This window comes from Microcebus murinus, chromosome 29 (genome assembly GCF_040939455.1).
Source record: "Microcebus murinus isolate Inina chromosome 29, M.murinus_Inina_mat1.0, whole genome shotgun sequence".
In the NCBI taxonomy this organism is placed as follows: Eukaryota; Metazoa; Chordata; class Mammalia; order Primates; family Cheirogaleidae; genus Microcebus; species Microcebus murinus.
Window position 1 is genome coordinate 14,903,628 of NC_134132.1, and position 15,848 is coordinate 14,919,475.

At 46.9% G+C, this 15,848-nt stretch overlaps 1 protein-coding gene across 1 annotated transcript in view; it reads left to right on the forward strand.

The window, feature by feature from the left end:
* Positions 1-3,780: 3,780 nt before the first annotated feature.
* The window catches only part of PRKG2 (protein kinase cGMP-dependent 2), an 80,434-nt gene continuing 68,366 nt past the window's right edge, over positions 3,781-15,848 (forward strand). Inside the window, exon 1 of the mRNA XM_075998676.1 lies at positions 3,781-4,258. Coding sequence (XP_075854791.1) covers positions 3,789-4,258 — 470 coding nt within the window. The 5' untranslated portion in view covers positions 3,781-3,788. The remainder of the gene's footprint in view (positions 4,259-15,848) is intronic.

Genomic DNA, 15,848 nt, shown 5'->3' on the forward strand with positions numbered 1-15,848 from the left:
CTCCTGCCTCAGCCTCCCGAGTAGCTGGGACTACAGGCATGCGCCACCACGCCTGGCTCATTTTTTTTTCTATTTTTTTGTAGAAGTGGGGTCTTGCCATGGTGCTCAGTCTGGTCTCGAACTCCTCGTCCCAAGTGATCCTCCCACACTTACCTCCCAAAGTGCTGGCATTACAGGCGTGAGCCACCCTGTCTGTCCAGACCTTATGATAATTCATCAGAGCAGTATTTTCCAAACTTCAGCAGTTTGAGTTCTACTTTTATGATTTTGCTTCTGTGTGCTCATTACCTGCAGATGATTTGTTTTTATTTTCATTGAATGGACTCAGTAAACCTAATTACCTAATTTAGTTTCCACTGAAATAATAGCAATATCAATGAGATTATAACTTCGCAGTGCTAGTCATTTCCAGCAAATGTCAAAATAAAGAAATGGCAATTGAACTAAAAAATGTTTCTAAATCACCTAAAATCCTCCCTCTGAACCTCTGAACTGCATATCACATCCTGAAACTCACTGGATTAGTGATTGCTTTGGGGACCACACTGAAGATATTCTTTTTGTTTGTTTGTTTTTTGAGACACAGTCTCACTCTGTTGCCCGGGCTAGAGTGCCCTGGCATCAGCCTTGCTTAGGGCAACCTCCAACTCCTGGGCTCAAGCGATCCTCCTGCCTCAGCCTCCTCCCAAGTAGCTGGAACTATACGCATGCGCCACAGTGCCCAGCTCATTTATTCTTTGTATATATTTTAGTTGTCTGGCTAATTTCTTTCTATTTATAGTAGAGACCTGGTTTTTCTATTGCTCAGGCTGGTCTTGAACTCCTGACCTTGAGCGATCCTCCCTCCTCGGCCTACCACAGTGCTAGGATGACAGGTGTTGAAGATATTCTTAATAGGAAAATAATAGACCTTGGACCGTAGGTCATTATTTTTTGGACAATCTCATCTTTGTCCGATAAAGTAGGGGATGTAGAATAATCCCCACACCTCTGTTTCCTGCCAGGGACCACCATGCAGAAGTTTATAACAGCGAGCACTATGAGAAATGCAAAGCTTAATATGTACACAGGGCAGGATGCAGTGCTGATAACACAGTACCACTCCTCCTTTGCCGTCTGAGGAATGCAAATGTGTTACCCTGTTTCCCCAAAAATAAGACAGGGTCTCATATTTATTTTTCCTCCAGAAGACACCCTAAGGCTTATTTTCAGGGGATGTGTTATTTTTTTGTAAGTACCGTGCAACCATCTACATTGGTTCAAATACAGTGAAGTCGTCTTCTTCTGGAACATCATCCTCACTCTCCAGACCCCAAATCCCATCCTGAATGTCTTGCGACTCTGTTTCCTTTAGAGCCACCGGCCCCGATCTCTCCTGTCGAGCACTAGAGCTCTCACGGGGCGGATGAGAAGGGCTCCTCGTGTTCTTTCCCGCTCCGCGACGACACGCATGTGTTGTGCAGATGCGCTGCGCAGCCACACCCGTCACTAGGGCTGATTTTCATAGCCACGCCCATCACCAGGGCTGATTTTCATAGCCACGCCCATCACCAGGGCTGATTTTCATAGCCACGCCCATCACCAGGGCTGATTTTCATAGCCACACCCATCACCAGGGCTGATTTTCATAGCCACACCCATCACTAGGGCTTATTTTCGGGGTAGGGCTTCTATTACGCACGTGCTCAGACATCCTGCTGGGGCTTACTTGATGGGGAGGGCTTATTTTCGGGGAAACATGGTATTTTCTAAATCAGGGGAAGGCTGCCCAGGTAGCTCTGAGAGTTGTGACTTTTGCACACTTCCGTTGCTATAGCTGCTCCTTTGCGTTTTATCTTTGCCATGCTTACGCCCAAATCACACTTTTATTGTGACACTTTTGACAGCTGTCCGGAGAGAATGCCCACCGAAAGCAGCAGGTAGCTCAGGCCATTTGTGCAAAATGCTTGCGTCTGATACTTGTACTCCCAGAGTGCCAGGGGATGCTTTTCCCAAAGGGATTACGGAATTCAATCAATAGGCGCGGTGGCTCTCGCCTGTAATCCCGGCACTCTGGGAGGCCGAGGTGGCAGGATTGCTCAAGGTCAGGAGTTCGAGACCAGCCTGAGCAAGAGCAAGACCCCATCTCTACTATAAATAGAAATAAATTAATTGGCCAACTAAAAATGTATAGAAAAACTTAGCTGGGCGTGGTGGCACATGTCTGTAGTCCCAGCTACTCGGGAAGAGGCTGAGGCAGGAGGATCGCTTGAGCCCAGAAGTTGGAGGTTGCTGTCAGTGAGGCTGATGCCACCACGGCACTCACTCTAGCCCGGGCAACAGAGTGAGACTCTGTCTCCAAAAAAAGAATAGCTTTCTTTCTTGTCCCCCATTCCCCCCTCCCACCTGCCGACCACCCGATAAAGTTTTTTTTTTTTTTTTACATTTTGGTTGCATTTTATATCTTTGCCTCTCCCTAGCAAGGGTTAGAGGCATGCCCTTCCCCTCCACAATGCTCACCACATCCCTAAGATGTGGGTCTACACCCGCAACCCTCAATCCCCGGAGAACACCACCACCCTTTGAACACCATGGTGTTGATCGGCCAGTGCCAATTTGATGGCGAGAGCACGTGGAGCCCATTCTTCCCATCTTGTGTGGCCTCACTTCGGGTAACGGGCTTAATGCTCAATCCAGGACAGTATGAGCGGTGCTAGCTCACTGTCGTTTCTTAGGATTGAGTCATATTCCAAGGTGAACACATACCACATTTTGATTATCCACTCATGGATGGACGGGCACTTGGGCTGTTTCCACGTCCTTGCAATGGTGAATTGTGCCGCCACGAACATCCGGGTACAGGTGTTTTTCTGGAAGCACAGGGGGAAAAAATTCATTGCTTACCCAACAGCGATGTCTATTTATGAACCAGATTGCAAAATGTGAGAGGTGTCAGGGCTGCTGCAAAATTAATTGGGCAACTAAAAATATATAGAAAAAATTAGCCGGTCGTAGTGGCGCATGCCTGTAGTCCCAGCTACTCGGGAGGTTGAGGCGGAAGGATCACTCAAAGTCAGGAGTTCAAAACCAGCCTGAACAAGAGTGAGACCCCGTCTCTACTAAAAATAGAAAGAAATTAATTGACCAGCTAAAAATATATATAGAAAACATTAGCCGGGCATGGTGGCGCATGCCTGTAGTCCCAGCTACTCGGGAGGCTGAAGCAGGAGGATCGCTTGAGCCCACGAGTTGGAAACCAGCTTGAGAGCAAGAGCAAGACCCCGTCTCTACTAAAAATAGAAAGAAATTAATTGACCAACTAAAATATATATATATATACAGAAAAAATTAGCGAGGCGTGGTGGCGCATGCCTGTAGTCCCAGCTACTCGGGAGGCCGGGGCAGGAGGATCGCTTGAGCCCAGGAGTTGGAGGTTGCTGTGAGCTAGGCTGACGCCACGGCACTCACTCTAGCCTGGGCAACAAAGCGAGACTCTGTCTCAAAAAATAATAAATCACTAAAAAATTTTAAAATTACATTCAGTGGCTTAGGTTCCATCTCGGGTGATATTAAGACTTTGTTTGATTGGAGGCCGGGCACGGAGGCTCACGCCTGTCATCCTAGCACTCTGGGAGGCCGAGGCGGGAGGATCGCTCGAGGCCAGGAGTTCGAAACCAGCCTCAGAGCAAGCGCGAGACCCACACCCCCCCCCCCGTCTCTACAAAAACAACAACAATAACAACAAAAACAAAAAACTGGGTTTGGTGATTCCCGCATTCTGTGTGTCCCGTCTCAGGTCTCCCGGCAACATGGGGAACGGCTCTGTGAAACCCAAGCATCACGCCAAGCACACGGACGGCCACTCGGGGACCGTGGCCGGCTCGGACGCCCTGCGCAGCAAGGTGGCCGAGCTGGAGTGGGAGCTGAGGAGGAAGGAGGCGGAGGCCCAGGAGCGGGAGCTCCAGCTGCAGGAGCTGCGGCAGAGGCTGGCCCGGCAGACGGAGGCCATCACCGAGCTCACGGCCGAGCTGCAGAGCAAATGCATCCAGCTGAACCAGCTCCAGGACGTGGTGCACCTGCAGGGCGGTGGCCCGCCCCAGGCCTCCCCGGACGCACTGCCCGCTGGGGGCCCCCAGAGGAGGACATCCGGGCTGGTGTCCCTGCACAGCCGGAGGGGCGCCAAGGCCGGGGTGTCCGCCGAACCCACCACCAGGACCTACGACCTCAACAAGCCCCCCGAGTTTTCCTTCGAGAAAGCGAGAGTCAGAAAGGACTCCAGGTGAGACATCCCTGTGCACCCCCTCACAACCAGGTGGCCTTAACGCTCTGAAATCGTAGCAAGAGGGTGTTGTTTACGATGACCCCTTCCTGGGAAACAGCGAGCTGGACCTAACCCTGACCCTGACCCTGACCTGAACCTGACCCTAATCCTAACCCTAACTCTAACCCTGCCCCTGCCCCTGCCCCTGCCCCTAACCCTAATCCTAATCCTAATCCTAAACCTAACCCTGACCGTGAAACTGCCCCTACCCCAGCCCCTAAACCTAATCATAACCCTAACCCTAACCCTGACCCTGACCCTGACCCTAACCCTAATCCTAATCCTGACCCTGAACCAGACCCTGCCCATGCCCCGTCCCTGCCTCTAATCCTAATCCTAACCCTAACCCTAACCCTGACCCTTCCCCTGCACCTAACTCTAATCCTAATCCTAACCCTAACCCTAACCCTGACCCTGTCCCTGCCCCTAAACCTAATCCTAATCCTAACCCTAACCCTGACCCTGATCCTGCCCCTAACCCTAATCCTAATCCTAACCCTAACCCTAACCCTGACCCTGACCCTGCACCTAACTCTAATCCTAATCCTAACCCTAACCCTAACCCTGACCCTGTCCCTGCCCCTAAACCTAATCCTAATCCTAACCCTAACCCTGACCCTGATCCTGCCCCTAACCCTAATCCTAATCCTAACCCTAACCCTAACCCTGACCCTGACCCTGCCACTAACCCTAATCCTAATCCTAACCCTAAGCCTAACCCTGCCCCTGCCACTAACCCTAATCCTAATTCTAACCCTAACCCTAATCCTGACCCTGACCCTGACCCTGACCCTGACCCTGACCCTAACCCTAACCCTAATCCTAACCCTAACCCTGACCCTGACCCTAACCCTAACCCCTTTCAGACTTGGGGTTATGGGGGGGGGCGTTTCTCAAATGGACTCGTTTTGCAAAAAGGGTCTCCTGTTAGGAGATCTTTTTTTGTTTTTTTGTTTGTTTTTGTTTGTTTGCTTTTCTTGTTTTTCTTTTCTTGTTTGTTGGAGGCAGAGTCTCACTTTGTTGCCCGGGCTAGAGTGCCGTGGCGTCAGCCTGGCTCACGGCAAACTCAGACTCCTGAGCAAGAGTGAGACCCCATCTCTACTAAAAATAGAAATTAGCGGGCCAACTAAAAACATATAGAAAAAATAAGCCAGGCATGGTGGCGCATGTCTGTGGTCCCAGCTACTTGGGAGGAGGCTGAGGCAGGAGGATCGCTGGAGCCCAGGAGATTGAGGTTGCTGTGAGCGAGGCTGACGCCACGGCACTCACTCTAGCCTGGGCAACAGAGTGAGACTCTGCCTGAAAACAAAACAAACAAAAGCAAGCAAAACAGACCTGAAGGATGAGCAGGGGCGTGGACAAGGAGGAAAGAGCATTTCAAGCAGAGGGAGCGATTAAAGGCCAGAATTACTTTTACATTTTGAATTTTTAGAAGAGCATATAAATATTTACCACTGCATCCTCGTGAACGAGATAAAGAGAGAAAGAAAGAGTGTGTGTGCGTGTGTTTATACATTTCTTTTCCTAGCTAAAGTTTGATTTTTCTGCCTAGAAAAGATGGATTAGAAACATCATGAGTTAGGGTTCCCTTTCTTCATTATTTTTAAATGAGCAAGTATTTATTAACTGAAACGAAATCTTTTGCTTGGATAATGTCTTGGTTGGACCTGGATCTCTATTGCAAAAAACAGAGATCTCTATTGCAAAAAAAAAAAAAAAAAAAAAAGTCTGTATTGCAAAAAAAGTAGGGAGTTTTGCAAAATGCAAAAATCTGTGACATAGGCTGGGCGCGGTGGCTCACGCCTGTAATCCTAGCTCTCTGGGAGGCCGAGGCGGGCGGATTGCTCAAGGTCAGGAGTTCGAAACCAGCCTGAGCAAGAGCGAGACCCCGTCTCTACTATAAATAGAAGGAAATTAATTGGCCAACTAATATATATAGAAAAAATTAGCCGGGCGTGGTGGCGCATGCCTGTAGTCCCAGCTACTCGGGAGGCTGAGGCAGGAGGATCGCTTGAGCCCAGGAGTTGGAGGTTGCTGTGAGCGAGGCTGACGCCACGGCACTCACTCTAGCCTGGGCAACAAGTGAGACTCTGTCTCAAAAAAAAAAAAAAAAAAAATCTGTGACATTAAAACAGACTTTAATTTATTCACAGACACAAGTAACATTGCAAATCAAGATAAAACATCCGACCTAAACAAGTGATTAATTTTAACAGCAGATTTATAAAGGGAGGTGTAATCCATCACTTTGTGGACAGTACTTGGCAGATAGTGAGTGATCAATAAATATTTGTTTGGGAATCTGGTAACGCCAGATTATTAATCATAATATTCTGTGGCTGAAAGGAATCTGGTTAATATTAGACTCCCGGAGAATTTTATTAAACCAACAGTTGCATTACTAGTTGTTCTAAATCAGGCGTCCTCAAACTATGGCCCGAGGGCCACATGTGGGCCACCTGGCACCTGTATCCGGCCCTCCAGGTGTTTTTGCCACTTCCTGTCCTGCTTAGCAGCCGACTGGTCCCGGGCCCACAGTGCGCACCCTCCAACGGTCTGGGGGACAGTGACCTGGCCCCCATGTTTAAAAAGTTTGAGGACCCCTGCTCTAAAATCTTATCTATTATTCCCTTTTACAAGTGATAAGAATTTGATTTCAATGGTATGAATTCAGAAAGTATAAATGTCACAAACTCAGGCTTATTTTTGAAAAACGGGACATTGCCCACTGTTCTCTTCTGATATAGCAGAGATTAAATGAACATACAGCAGTGTTATATATTGTGCATTGTATTTTATATATATATACACATATGCATAAGTATAATATATTATTTGCTCATAGAAAACTTTTCAAGTAGCCATATGCTTTTTATACATAGACACCATGTAAGAGAATTTAGCACCAATTCATCTTTGACCTTTTCCCTACCTACGCCACTAGTTTTCTCCTCTTGAACCAAGATGAGATTCAGTTACTTTGGTTCAAAGACTTATATGCACGCCTGGAGGCAAAAATCAGTTCTCCTGGTGCTGAACAGTCTAAGGTAAGGAAGTTTCTTTGGATGTCTTCAGTAGCTCTGTTATAACCAGGCAGAGAAAATCAACAGTTTATGCACAGTTAAATTTCTGTTGCCAAATTCAGCCCTTTTTGTGTGACTATACTCAGCGGGATATTAGAAACCACGTTGCACCTCTTCAATAAGGATTATCGATACTTCTCCTGACCATTGTAGGCAAGCGAAATGGGTGCAAGTCTGAACTGTGGTCAGGGTGAAGAAACCGACTAATTGATTTCGTAACCATTAAAGTCCTAAAGAAACTAAACGAGGCCTGCTGCGGAGGCTCACGCCTGTAGTCCTGGCACTCTGGGAGGCCGAGGCAGGAGGATCGCTCGAGGTCAGGAGTTTGAGACCAGCCTGAGCAAGAGCGAGACCCTATCTCTACTAAAAAATAGAAAGAAATTAATCGGCCAATTAAAAATATATAGAAAAAATTAGCCGGGCGTGGTGGCGCATGCCTGTAGTCCCAGCTACTCGGGAGGCTGAGGCAGGAGGATCGCTTGAGCCCAGGAGTTGGAGGTTGCTGTGAGCGAGGCTGACGCCACGGCACTCTAGCCCAGGCAACAGAGTGAGACTCTGTCTCAAAAAAAAAAAAAAAAAAAAAAAAGAAAAGAAAAGAAACAAAACTAGATCATTCATACCCTAATAATTCTCATCTGTTTTCACAGAGCCTTGTGGCTCTAAATCGAAAAATTAAATAAAAAAATATGGAAACACTATTTTTAATATGGTCTAGCTTGTGCCTCAATTTCTCTTGCAAAAAGTACAAAAATATCTCTTCTTAAGTTTAGAGTGACTGACTCAACAACAGATAGCTAACTTCCTCAATTCAGAGATTTTTTAAATTTTCCAGTGTTTCAAAAGTGCTCAGAAATGCAGTTCATTTTCCGCTTTCAAATCCTTCCTGTTTTGGAGAAAAGCCGAAAGCAAACATTGGATATTTTTATATCCCTTTTATAGAATGCAGTCTATCAAAAATTTTGTAAGTGACAATTTTCTAGAAGTCAGAGCATTAAAAAAAAAAGGTAGGCGTGTCCTTCACTATAAAAGGTTGATGGGCAGTGTGCATTCATCTGTCTACCTTTGCAACAAGTTCCTGCTAGATATTAGAGAATTTTAAGGTCATCCGTCAAAATGGCTCCTGTGTTTATTTTTATTTTTATTTTGAGACAGAGTCTCACTCTGTTGCCCAGGCTAGAGTGAGTGCCGTGGCATCAGCCTCGCTCACATCAACCTCCAACTTCTGGGCTCAAGCGATCCTCCTGCCTCAGCCTCCCGAGTAGCTGGGACTACAGGCATGCACCACCATGCCCGGCTAATTTTATATATATATATATGTGCGTGTGTGTGTGTGTGTGTGTGTGTGTGTGTGTGTCTGTATTTAGTTGGCCAATTAATTAATTTCTTTCTATTTTTAGTAGAGACAGGGTCTCACTCTTGCTCAGGCTGCTTTCGAACTCCTGACCTTGAGCGATCCTCCCACCTCGGCCTCCCAGAGTGCAGGGATTATAGGCGTGAGCCTATATGTACATATATATATATATATATATTCATATATATTTCAGTTGTCCAGGTAATTTCTTTCTATTTATAGTAGAGATGGGGTCTCACTCTTGCTCAGGCTGCTTTCGAACTCCTGACCTTGAGCGATCCTCCCTCCTCGGCCTCCCAGAGTGCAGGGATTATAGGCGTGAGCCATCGCGCCCAGCCCTCTGTTTATTTTTAGATTTTCATCATGGATTTGTTGGATTTTGCATAAAAAATGTTCTGAATGAATTTACTGCAAAATTAGTTTCTAGCAATATCCGTGTCAACTACGTTTCTGGATAAAGCCTGTCTTCCACACTGGATCAGAAAGCCATTGGATGGCTGTCAGTCTTCTGGTCAAAAAGAATGTCACTGTTGGATACTTAACAGTGAGCAAGAAATAGAGGGGGGATTTCTACTTCTCCTGTAGCCAACAATACTGGGGAGGTAGCAAGCACCGATTAAAAACCAGAGAATAAAAATTTGTCCGTATGATAGATTTGGAATTTTAAGGATTCGGTTGCAATTACTCATGCAATTACTAACCCCTATAACTCGTGACACGCCAGTGTGTGATTTTGCTTAGACACCTGTGCTCAGGTGTGCTGTGAATGGTGAATTGAGGCTCTTCAACCGCTAAGCAACCACCTTTGTTGTCCTGAGCCCATGAATTGTACTTTTAGGGCCAAAGGGGTTAACTTAAATTGTATAGTTGCAACCTCTCTGGTTTAAACAGTGGGACTTCTCATGCCCCCCGCCCCCAATGACACCAGGGAGTTCCGGGCAATCTGTCTGTTGCAAAATTCAAGGATTTGCTTTTTTAAAAAGACCTAGAATGACGCAGTGCTGTCCCATAGAACTTTCTGGAAATGTCCTACAAAATTCGGGCCTGTCCAATATGGTAGGCGACAGCCAGATGTGGCTATGGATCATTTGAAATGTGGCCAGTGCTTTTTAAGGAACTGGGATTTTTTTATTTTAATTCATCTTATTTATTTTTTTATGTTTTCACCCAGCCCATCCCGAATGAAAATTTTAATTCTTTTTTTTTTTTTTTTGAAATTAAGTAGCCGCATGTAAATAGCCCTAGGGTGTAAATAAGCACTAGGGGTGTCTTCTTGAGGAAAAAGTAAATAGAAGACCCTGTCTTATTTTCAGGGAAACGTGGTAGGCATCCAGAGGTCAGGGACCTTTCGCCGAAGTTCAGTTTTCCGTTTATGTAGATATTGTTTAGCAAAACTCCAGCTAAATTTTGCCAGAGAAAATTGGCAGTGCACGCTGAGGGATCAACGCCTGTCATCCTAGCACTCTGGGAGGCCGAGGCGGGAGGATCGCTCCCCCAAGGTCAGGAGTTCAAAACCAGCCTGAGCAAGAGCAAGACCCTGTCTCTACTATAAATAAAAATAAATTAATTGATCAACTAAAAAAATATATATATAAAATTATCCAGGCATGGTGGCACATGCCTGTAGTCCCAGCTACTCGGGAGGCTGAGGCAGGAGGATCGCTTGAGCCCAGGAGTTGGAGGTTGCTGTGAGCGAGGCTGACGCCACGGCACTCACTCTAGCCTGGGCAACAAAGCGAGACTCTGTCTCAAAAAAAAAAGAAAAATTTAAATACACAATCAGAAATAGAAATTTTTAATTGCAATGCTTGGAAAACTCCCTCCTCTTGTTATTTCTCCCAGAACGTGCTGCTGGGTTATGAGTTCTCGGCGGAGGGAAATTTTACTGAAGTGAGGAGGGAAAACTCTCTTTGTCTCCCCTTCCACGAAATAGTGACTTACATGTTTCCATGTGAGAGGTTTTACATCTAGATTTTTAAGTAGATAATTAACGATTTGTAAGAGTGTACCAGACTCTTACGTATCAGCTGGACAATTAAAAAATTGGTGTATACCTTTATAATTAGTATTGCCTTCACCTGGGTCTTAAGAAAAGCAAAAAAAAAAGAAAGAAGCTCCCTAGATAATATAAGGTGTAGAAGGAGAAAAAAAAGCCCACTTGTGTCATGATCCAATAGCCAGAAACTATGCATGAAAGCAGCTCAGGGCTATGTCTGGTGAAAGTTGTCTGTATGCTTGAAAACAAAAGATCAAATTTTATAGCAATAACACATGTGTAGACACCCAGATCAGAACCAGGTACTCAGGGATGGTATGAGAAAACTAAGCTATCAAGTTACCGTGTTTCCCTGAAAAATAAGACAGGGTCTTATATTTGTTTTTCCTCGAGAAGACACCCTAGGGCTTACTTTCCGGGGATGTGTTATTTTTTTTAAGTGCGGTACAACCATCTGCATTGATTCAAATACAGTGAAGTCGTCTTCTTCTGGGACATCATCCTCACTCTCCAGACCCCGAATCCCATCCTGAATGTCTTGCGACTCTGTTTCCTTTAGAGCCACCGGCCCCGATCTCTCCTGTCGAGCACTAGAGCTCTTACGGGGCGGATGAGAAGGGCTGCTCGTGTTCTTTCCCGCTCCGCGACTGACAGGCATGGGTTGTGCAGATGCGCTGCGCAGCCACGCCCGTCACTAGGGCTGATTTTCATAGCCACGCCCATCACCAGGGCTGATTTTCATAGCCACGCTCACCACTGGGGCTGATTTTCATAGCCACGCCCACCGCTGGGACTGATTTTCATAGCCACGCCCATCACTGGGGCTGATTTTCATAGCCACGCCCACCACTAGGACTGATTTTCATAGCCACGCCCACCACTGGGACTGATTTTTCATAGCCACGCCCACCACTGGGGCTGATTTTCATAGCCAAGCCCATCACCAGGGTTTATTTTCATAGCCACGCCCATCACTGGGGCTGATTTTCATAGCCACGCCCATCACCAGGGCTGATTTTCATAGCCACGCCCATCACTGGGGCTGATTTTCATAGCCAAGCCCATCACCAGGGTTTATTTTCATAGCCACGCCCACCACTGGGGCTGATTTTCATAGCCAAGCCCATCACCAGGGTTTATTTTCATAGCCACGCCCATCACTGGGGCTGATTTTCATAGCCAAGCCCATCACCAGGGTTTATTTTCATAGCCACGCCCACCACTGGGGCTGATTTTCATAGCCACGCCCACCACTGGGGCTGATTTTCATAGCCACGCCCATCACTAGGGCTGATTTTCGGGGCAGGACTTCTATTGTGCACGTGCTTAGACATCCAGCTAGGGCTTATTGTATGGGTGGGTCTTATTTTGGGGGAAACACGGTAGCTGTTACGTGTCTGCTGTTTTCCATACTCTATTTCATGGAGGGGGGTGAGGTTTTAAACCTAGCCTATGAGGTGGGTGCTACTTTTTCGCTTTACCAATCATTCAATAAATAACTGGCTCCAGGCTTGTAGTTCCTGGAACCAGGTGTTCAGCCTGAGGCTGCCTGACCTCAAATGTGTGCATGACATTGCTACACCGGGCAGCCTCTCGTGCCCATGGCTCCCCTTGGGGTTATGCAGTCGGGGTGGGGACTTCTTTTGAGGGGTAGTGGAGGCTGCTAACCTTGGAAACAAGGGAGAGGTAAAAAAAAAAAAAAGCATGCAGGAGTTTCAGAATCTGACTAGCATTAAGTGGAAGCTGGCTTTGCATCCAGGTGAGGCTGGGTAGGTATGGTTGGCCCTGGCCACTCCCCCTCCTTGCTAAGTCTTTGGTTCTTTCCAGAAGCCAAAGGGCTCTGGGTTCTGCTCACGCTGTCTGCATCTCCACAACAAACTCCCTCCTACCCTCCCAGACCATCTTCTGCTTCGTTTGCACCTGCCCTTTATACTCCTTCTCACTCTGTCCTCAAAACTTCCAGACTGTGAGTTGCCGGGTGTTAGGGAAAATATTTAAGGAAGCCTCAGAAATAGTCCCAAGTGCTGGCTCGTGGGGGAAGCGCCGAGTGCCAACTCCAAGGAGCCCACCCTCGCCCATGGGCCTGCTATGCACCTGCTATGCACCTGCTGTGTGCCTGCTATGCACCTGCTATGCACCTACTATGCATCTGCTGTGCACCTGCTATGTGCCTACTATATGCACCTGCTGTGCACCTGCTATGCACCTGCTATGCATCTGCTGTGCATCTGCTGTGCACCTGCTATGCACCTACTATGCATCTGTTGTGCACCTGCTATGCACCTGCTATGCACCTGCTATGCATCTGCTGTGTGCCTGCTATACACCTGCTATGCACCTACTGTGCATCTGCTGTGTGCCTGCTATGCACCTGCTATGCATCTGCTGTGCACCTGGTATGCACCTGCTATGCATCTGCTGTGCACCTGGTATGCACCTGCTATGCATCTGCTGTGCACCTGGTATGCACCTGCTATGCATCTGCTGTGCACCTGGTATGCACCTGCTATGCATCTGCTGTGCACCTGCTATGCACCTGCTATGCGTGATTTTGCACCCCATGGATCCAGCTGCCTCCACCAGAGGCTAGCAGGCGTCTTCAAACCACGGCCCGAGGGCCACACGAGGGTGTCTTTGCCCGTTTGTTTTTTTTACTTTGAAATAAGATATGTGCAGTGTGCATAGGAATTTGTTCATAGTTTTTTTTTTTTTTTAAACTAGAGTCCGGCCCTCCAACGGTCTGAGGCACAGCGAACTGGCCCCCTGGTTAAAAAAATTTGAGGACCCCTAGTCTATAGTGTCCAAGCTTCCTTCCATTCAATCCTTCAGAGGAACCCATTCAATTCAACACGTGTTTATTGGATAGTGAACCGGTGAATCTCATTCTTTAATCTCACTTTCTTCCACTTTTGTTTCCTCTTTCTTTCTTTCTTTCTTTCTTTCTTTCTTTCTTTCTTTCTTTCTTTCTTTCTTTCTTTCTTTCTTTCTTTCTTTCTTTCTTTCTTCTTCCTTCCTTCCTTCCTTCCTTCCTTCCTTCCTTCCTTCCTTCCTTCCTTCCTTCTTTCCTTCTTTCCTCCCTCCCTCCCTCCCTCCCTCCCTCCCTCCCTCCCTCCCTCCCTCCCTCCTCCCTCCCTCCCTCCCTCCCTCCCTCCCTCCCTCCCTCCCTCCCTCCCTCCCTCCTCCTCCTTTCTTTCTTTCTTTCTTTCTTTCTTTCTTTCTTTCTTTCTTTCTTTCTTTCTTTCTCTCTTTCTTCTTTCTCTCTCTCTCTTCTTTCTTCTTCTCTCTCTCTCTTCTTTCTTTCTCTCTCTCCTTTCTTCTTTCTTTTCTTTCTTTCTTTCTTTCTTTCTTTCTTTCTTTCTTTCTTTCTTTCTTTCTTTCTTTCTTTCTTTCTTTCTTTCTTTCTTTCTTTCTTTCTTTCTTTCTTTCTTTGTTTCTTTTCTTTCTTTTTGAGACAGAGTCTCGCTCTGTTGCCCGGGCTAGAGTGAGTGCCGTGGCATCAGCCTCACTCACAACAACCTCAAACTCCTGGGTTCAGGCGATCCTCCTGCCTTGGCCTCCCGAGTAGCTGGGACTACAGGCATGCGCCACCATGCCCGGCTCATTTTTTCTCTACATTTGTTTAATTGTCCAGCTAATTTCTTGCTATTTGTAGTAGAGATGGGGTCTCGCTCTTGCTCAGGCTGGTCTCCCACTCCTGACCTTGAGCGATCCTCCCTCCTCGGCCTCCCAGAGTGCTGGGATGTATGACAGGTGTGAGCCACCGCCGCCCGGCCTCAGTGTTTTTTAAGTTGCTGGCAACTGACTGATTTATTGCAGTCATAGCTAATCCTCGTGTAGTCTATTTCATGTTCCAGCAATCCATTTTTAGTGCCTCACATTGTTGGACTGGTTTAATTCTCACAGAAGTCCTGTGACCTGTGGACTATATTACTGTTTTACAGCTGAGGAAATGTAGTGAATTTGCAGAAACTGGAATCAAATCTTGGCATTTCGGCTCCAGATCTCGTGCCCTTAACAAATAGGCTTTAGCGTGCGCGTTCTATTTGTAAATGTAGCCAAGCCACGAAGTGCAATCCAGATGAGGTTGCCACAGCCCCTGTCCCCGTACGAAAATCCTTGATAGGTAGGAAAGAAAGACGGACTTTGCCCTGAGCCTTATGCCAGGAAGAAGGCAAGGCACATACTTTGACTTGGCAGAAACAGCGAGAACACAGGCCTGCCTGTCACATGCAAGACCAAAGGTGAACTTGGAGGGCCTGAACTTCCTACAGCAACTTAGAGAACAAGAATTTGTTGTTTCCAGGAATGCGAACTATGCAAGTTGCAGGTATAAAAAGGGGTTGTAAAAGGAGGCTGCCTCAGGTGGGCACTGATTTGAGACTCAGCCCCACCTCGGGGACTTTGGAACTGAGCAGGGGGTCTTGGCAGTGCCTCTTTGTTGCTCTGTGGTTTCTAGAACGTTCCCCATCCATCTCTTCCCCCACCCCCACCCCTGCCCCTGAAAAGCATGCTATAGCAACAACCCTTGCCAACGTACTACTGCCCCCATTTATTAAGTATCTACTTAATCCACCGTTTATTAAGTATCTAATTAAGTCATTAAGTAACTCATGTCGTCTGAGTTCATGTGCATGGTATTCTGATGCAGGAGGTGTGATTACTATGGTCCATTCATAGTTAAGAAATCTGAGATCCAGGAAGGCTAAGCAACTTGTCCCTGATCATGAAGCTAGGAAGTGGCAGAGCTGGGATTTGAACCCAGTTATTTTCTGAATCCAAAACCACACACATTTTTAAGTGATTTTTTTTTATTTCGGCATATTATGGGGGTACAGATTTTAAGGTTTCAATAACTGCCCTTTCCCCCCATCCCCCCACAAGTCTGAGTCTCCAGCGTGACCATCCCCCAGATGGTGCACATCTCACCCATTATGTATGTCTATACCCGCCCCCTCACCCCTCCCACCTGCCCAATACCCTATTACTGTAGTACCTATGTGGCCACTTAGGTGCTGCTCAGTTAATACCAGTTTGCTGGTGAGTATATGTGGTGCTTGTTTTTCCATTCTTGGGAAACTTCACTTAGTAGTATGGGTTCCAGCTCTAACCAGGAAAATA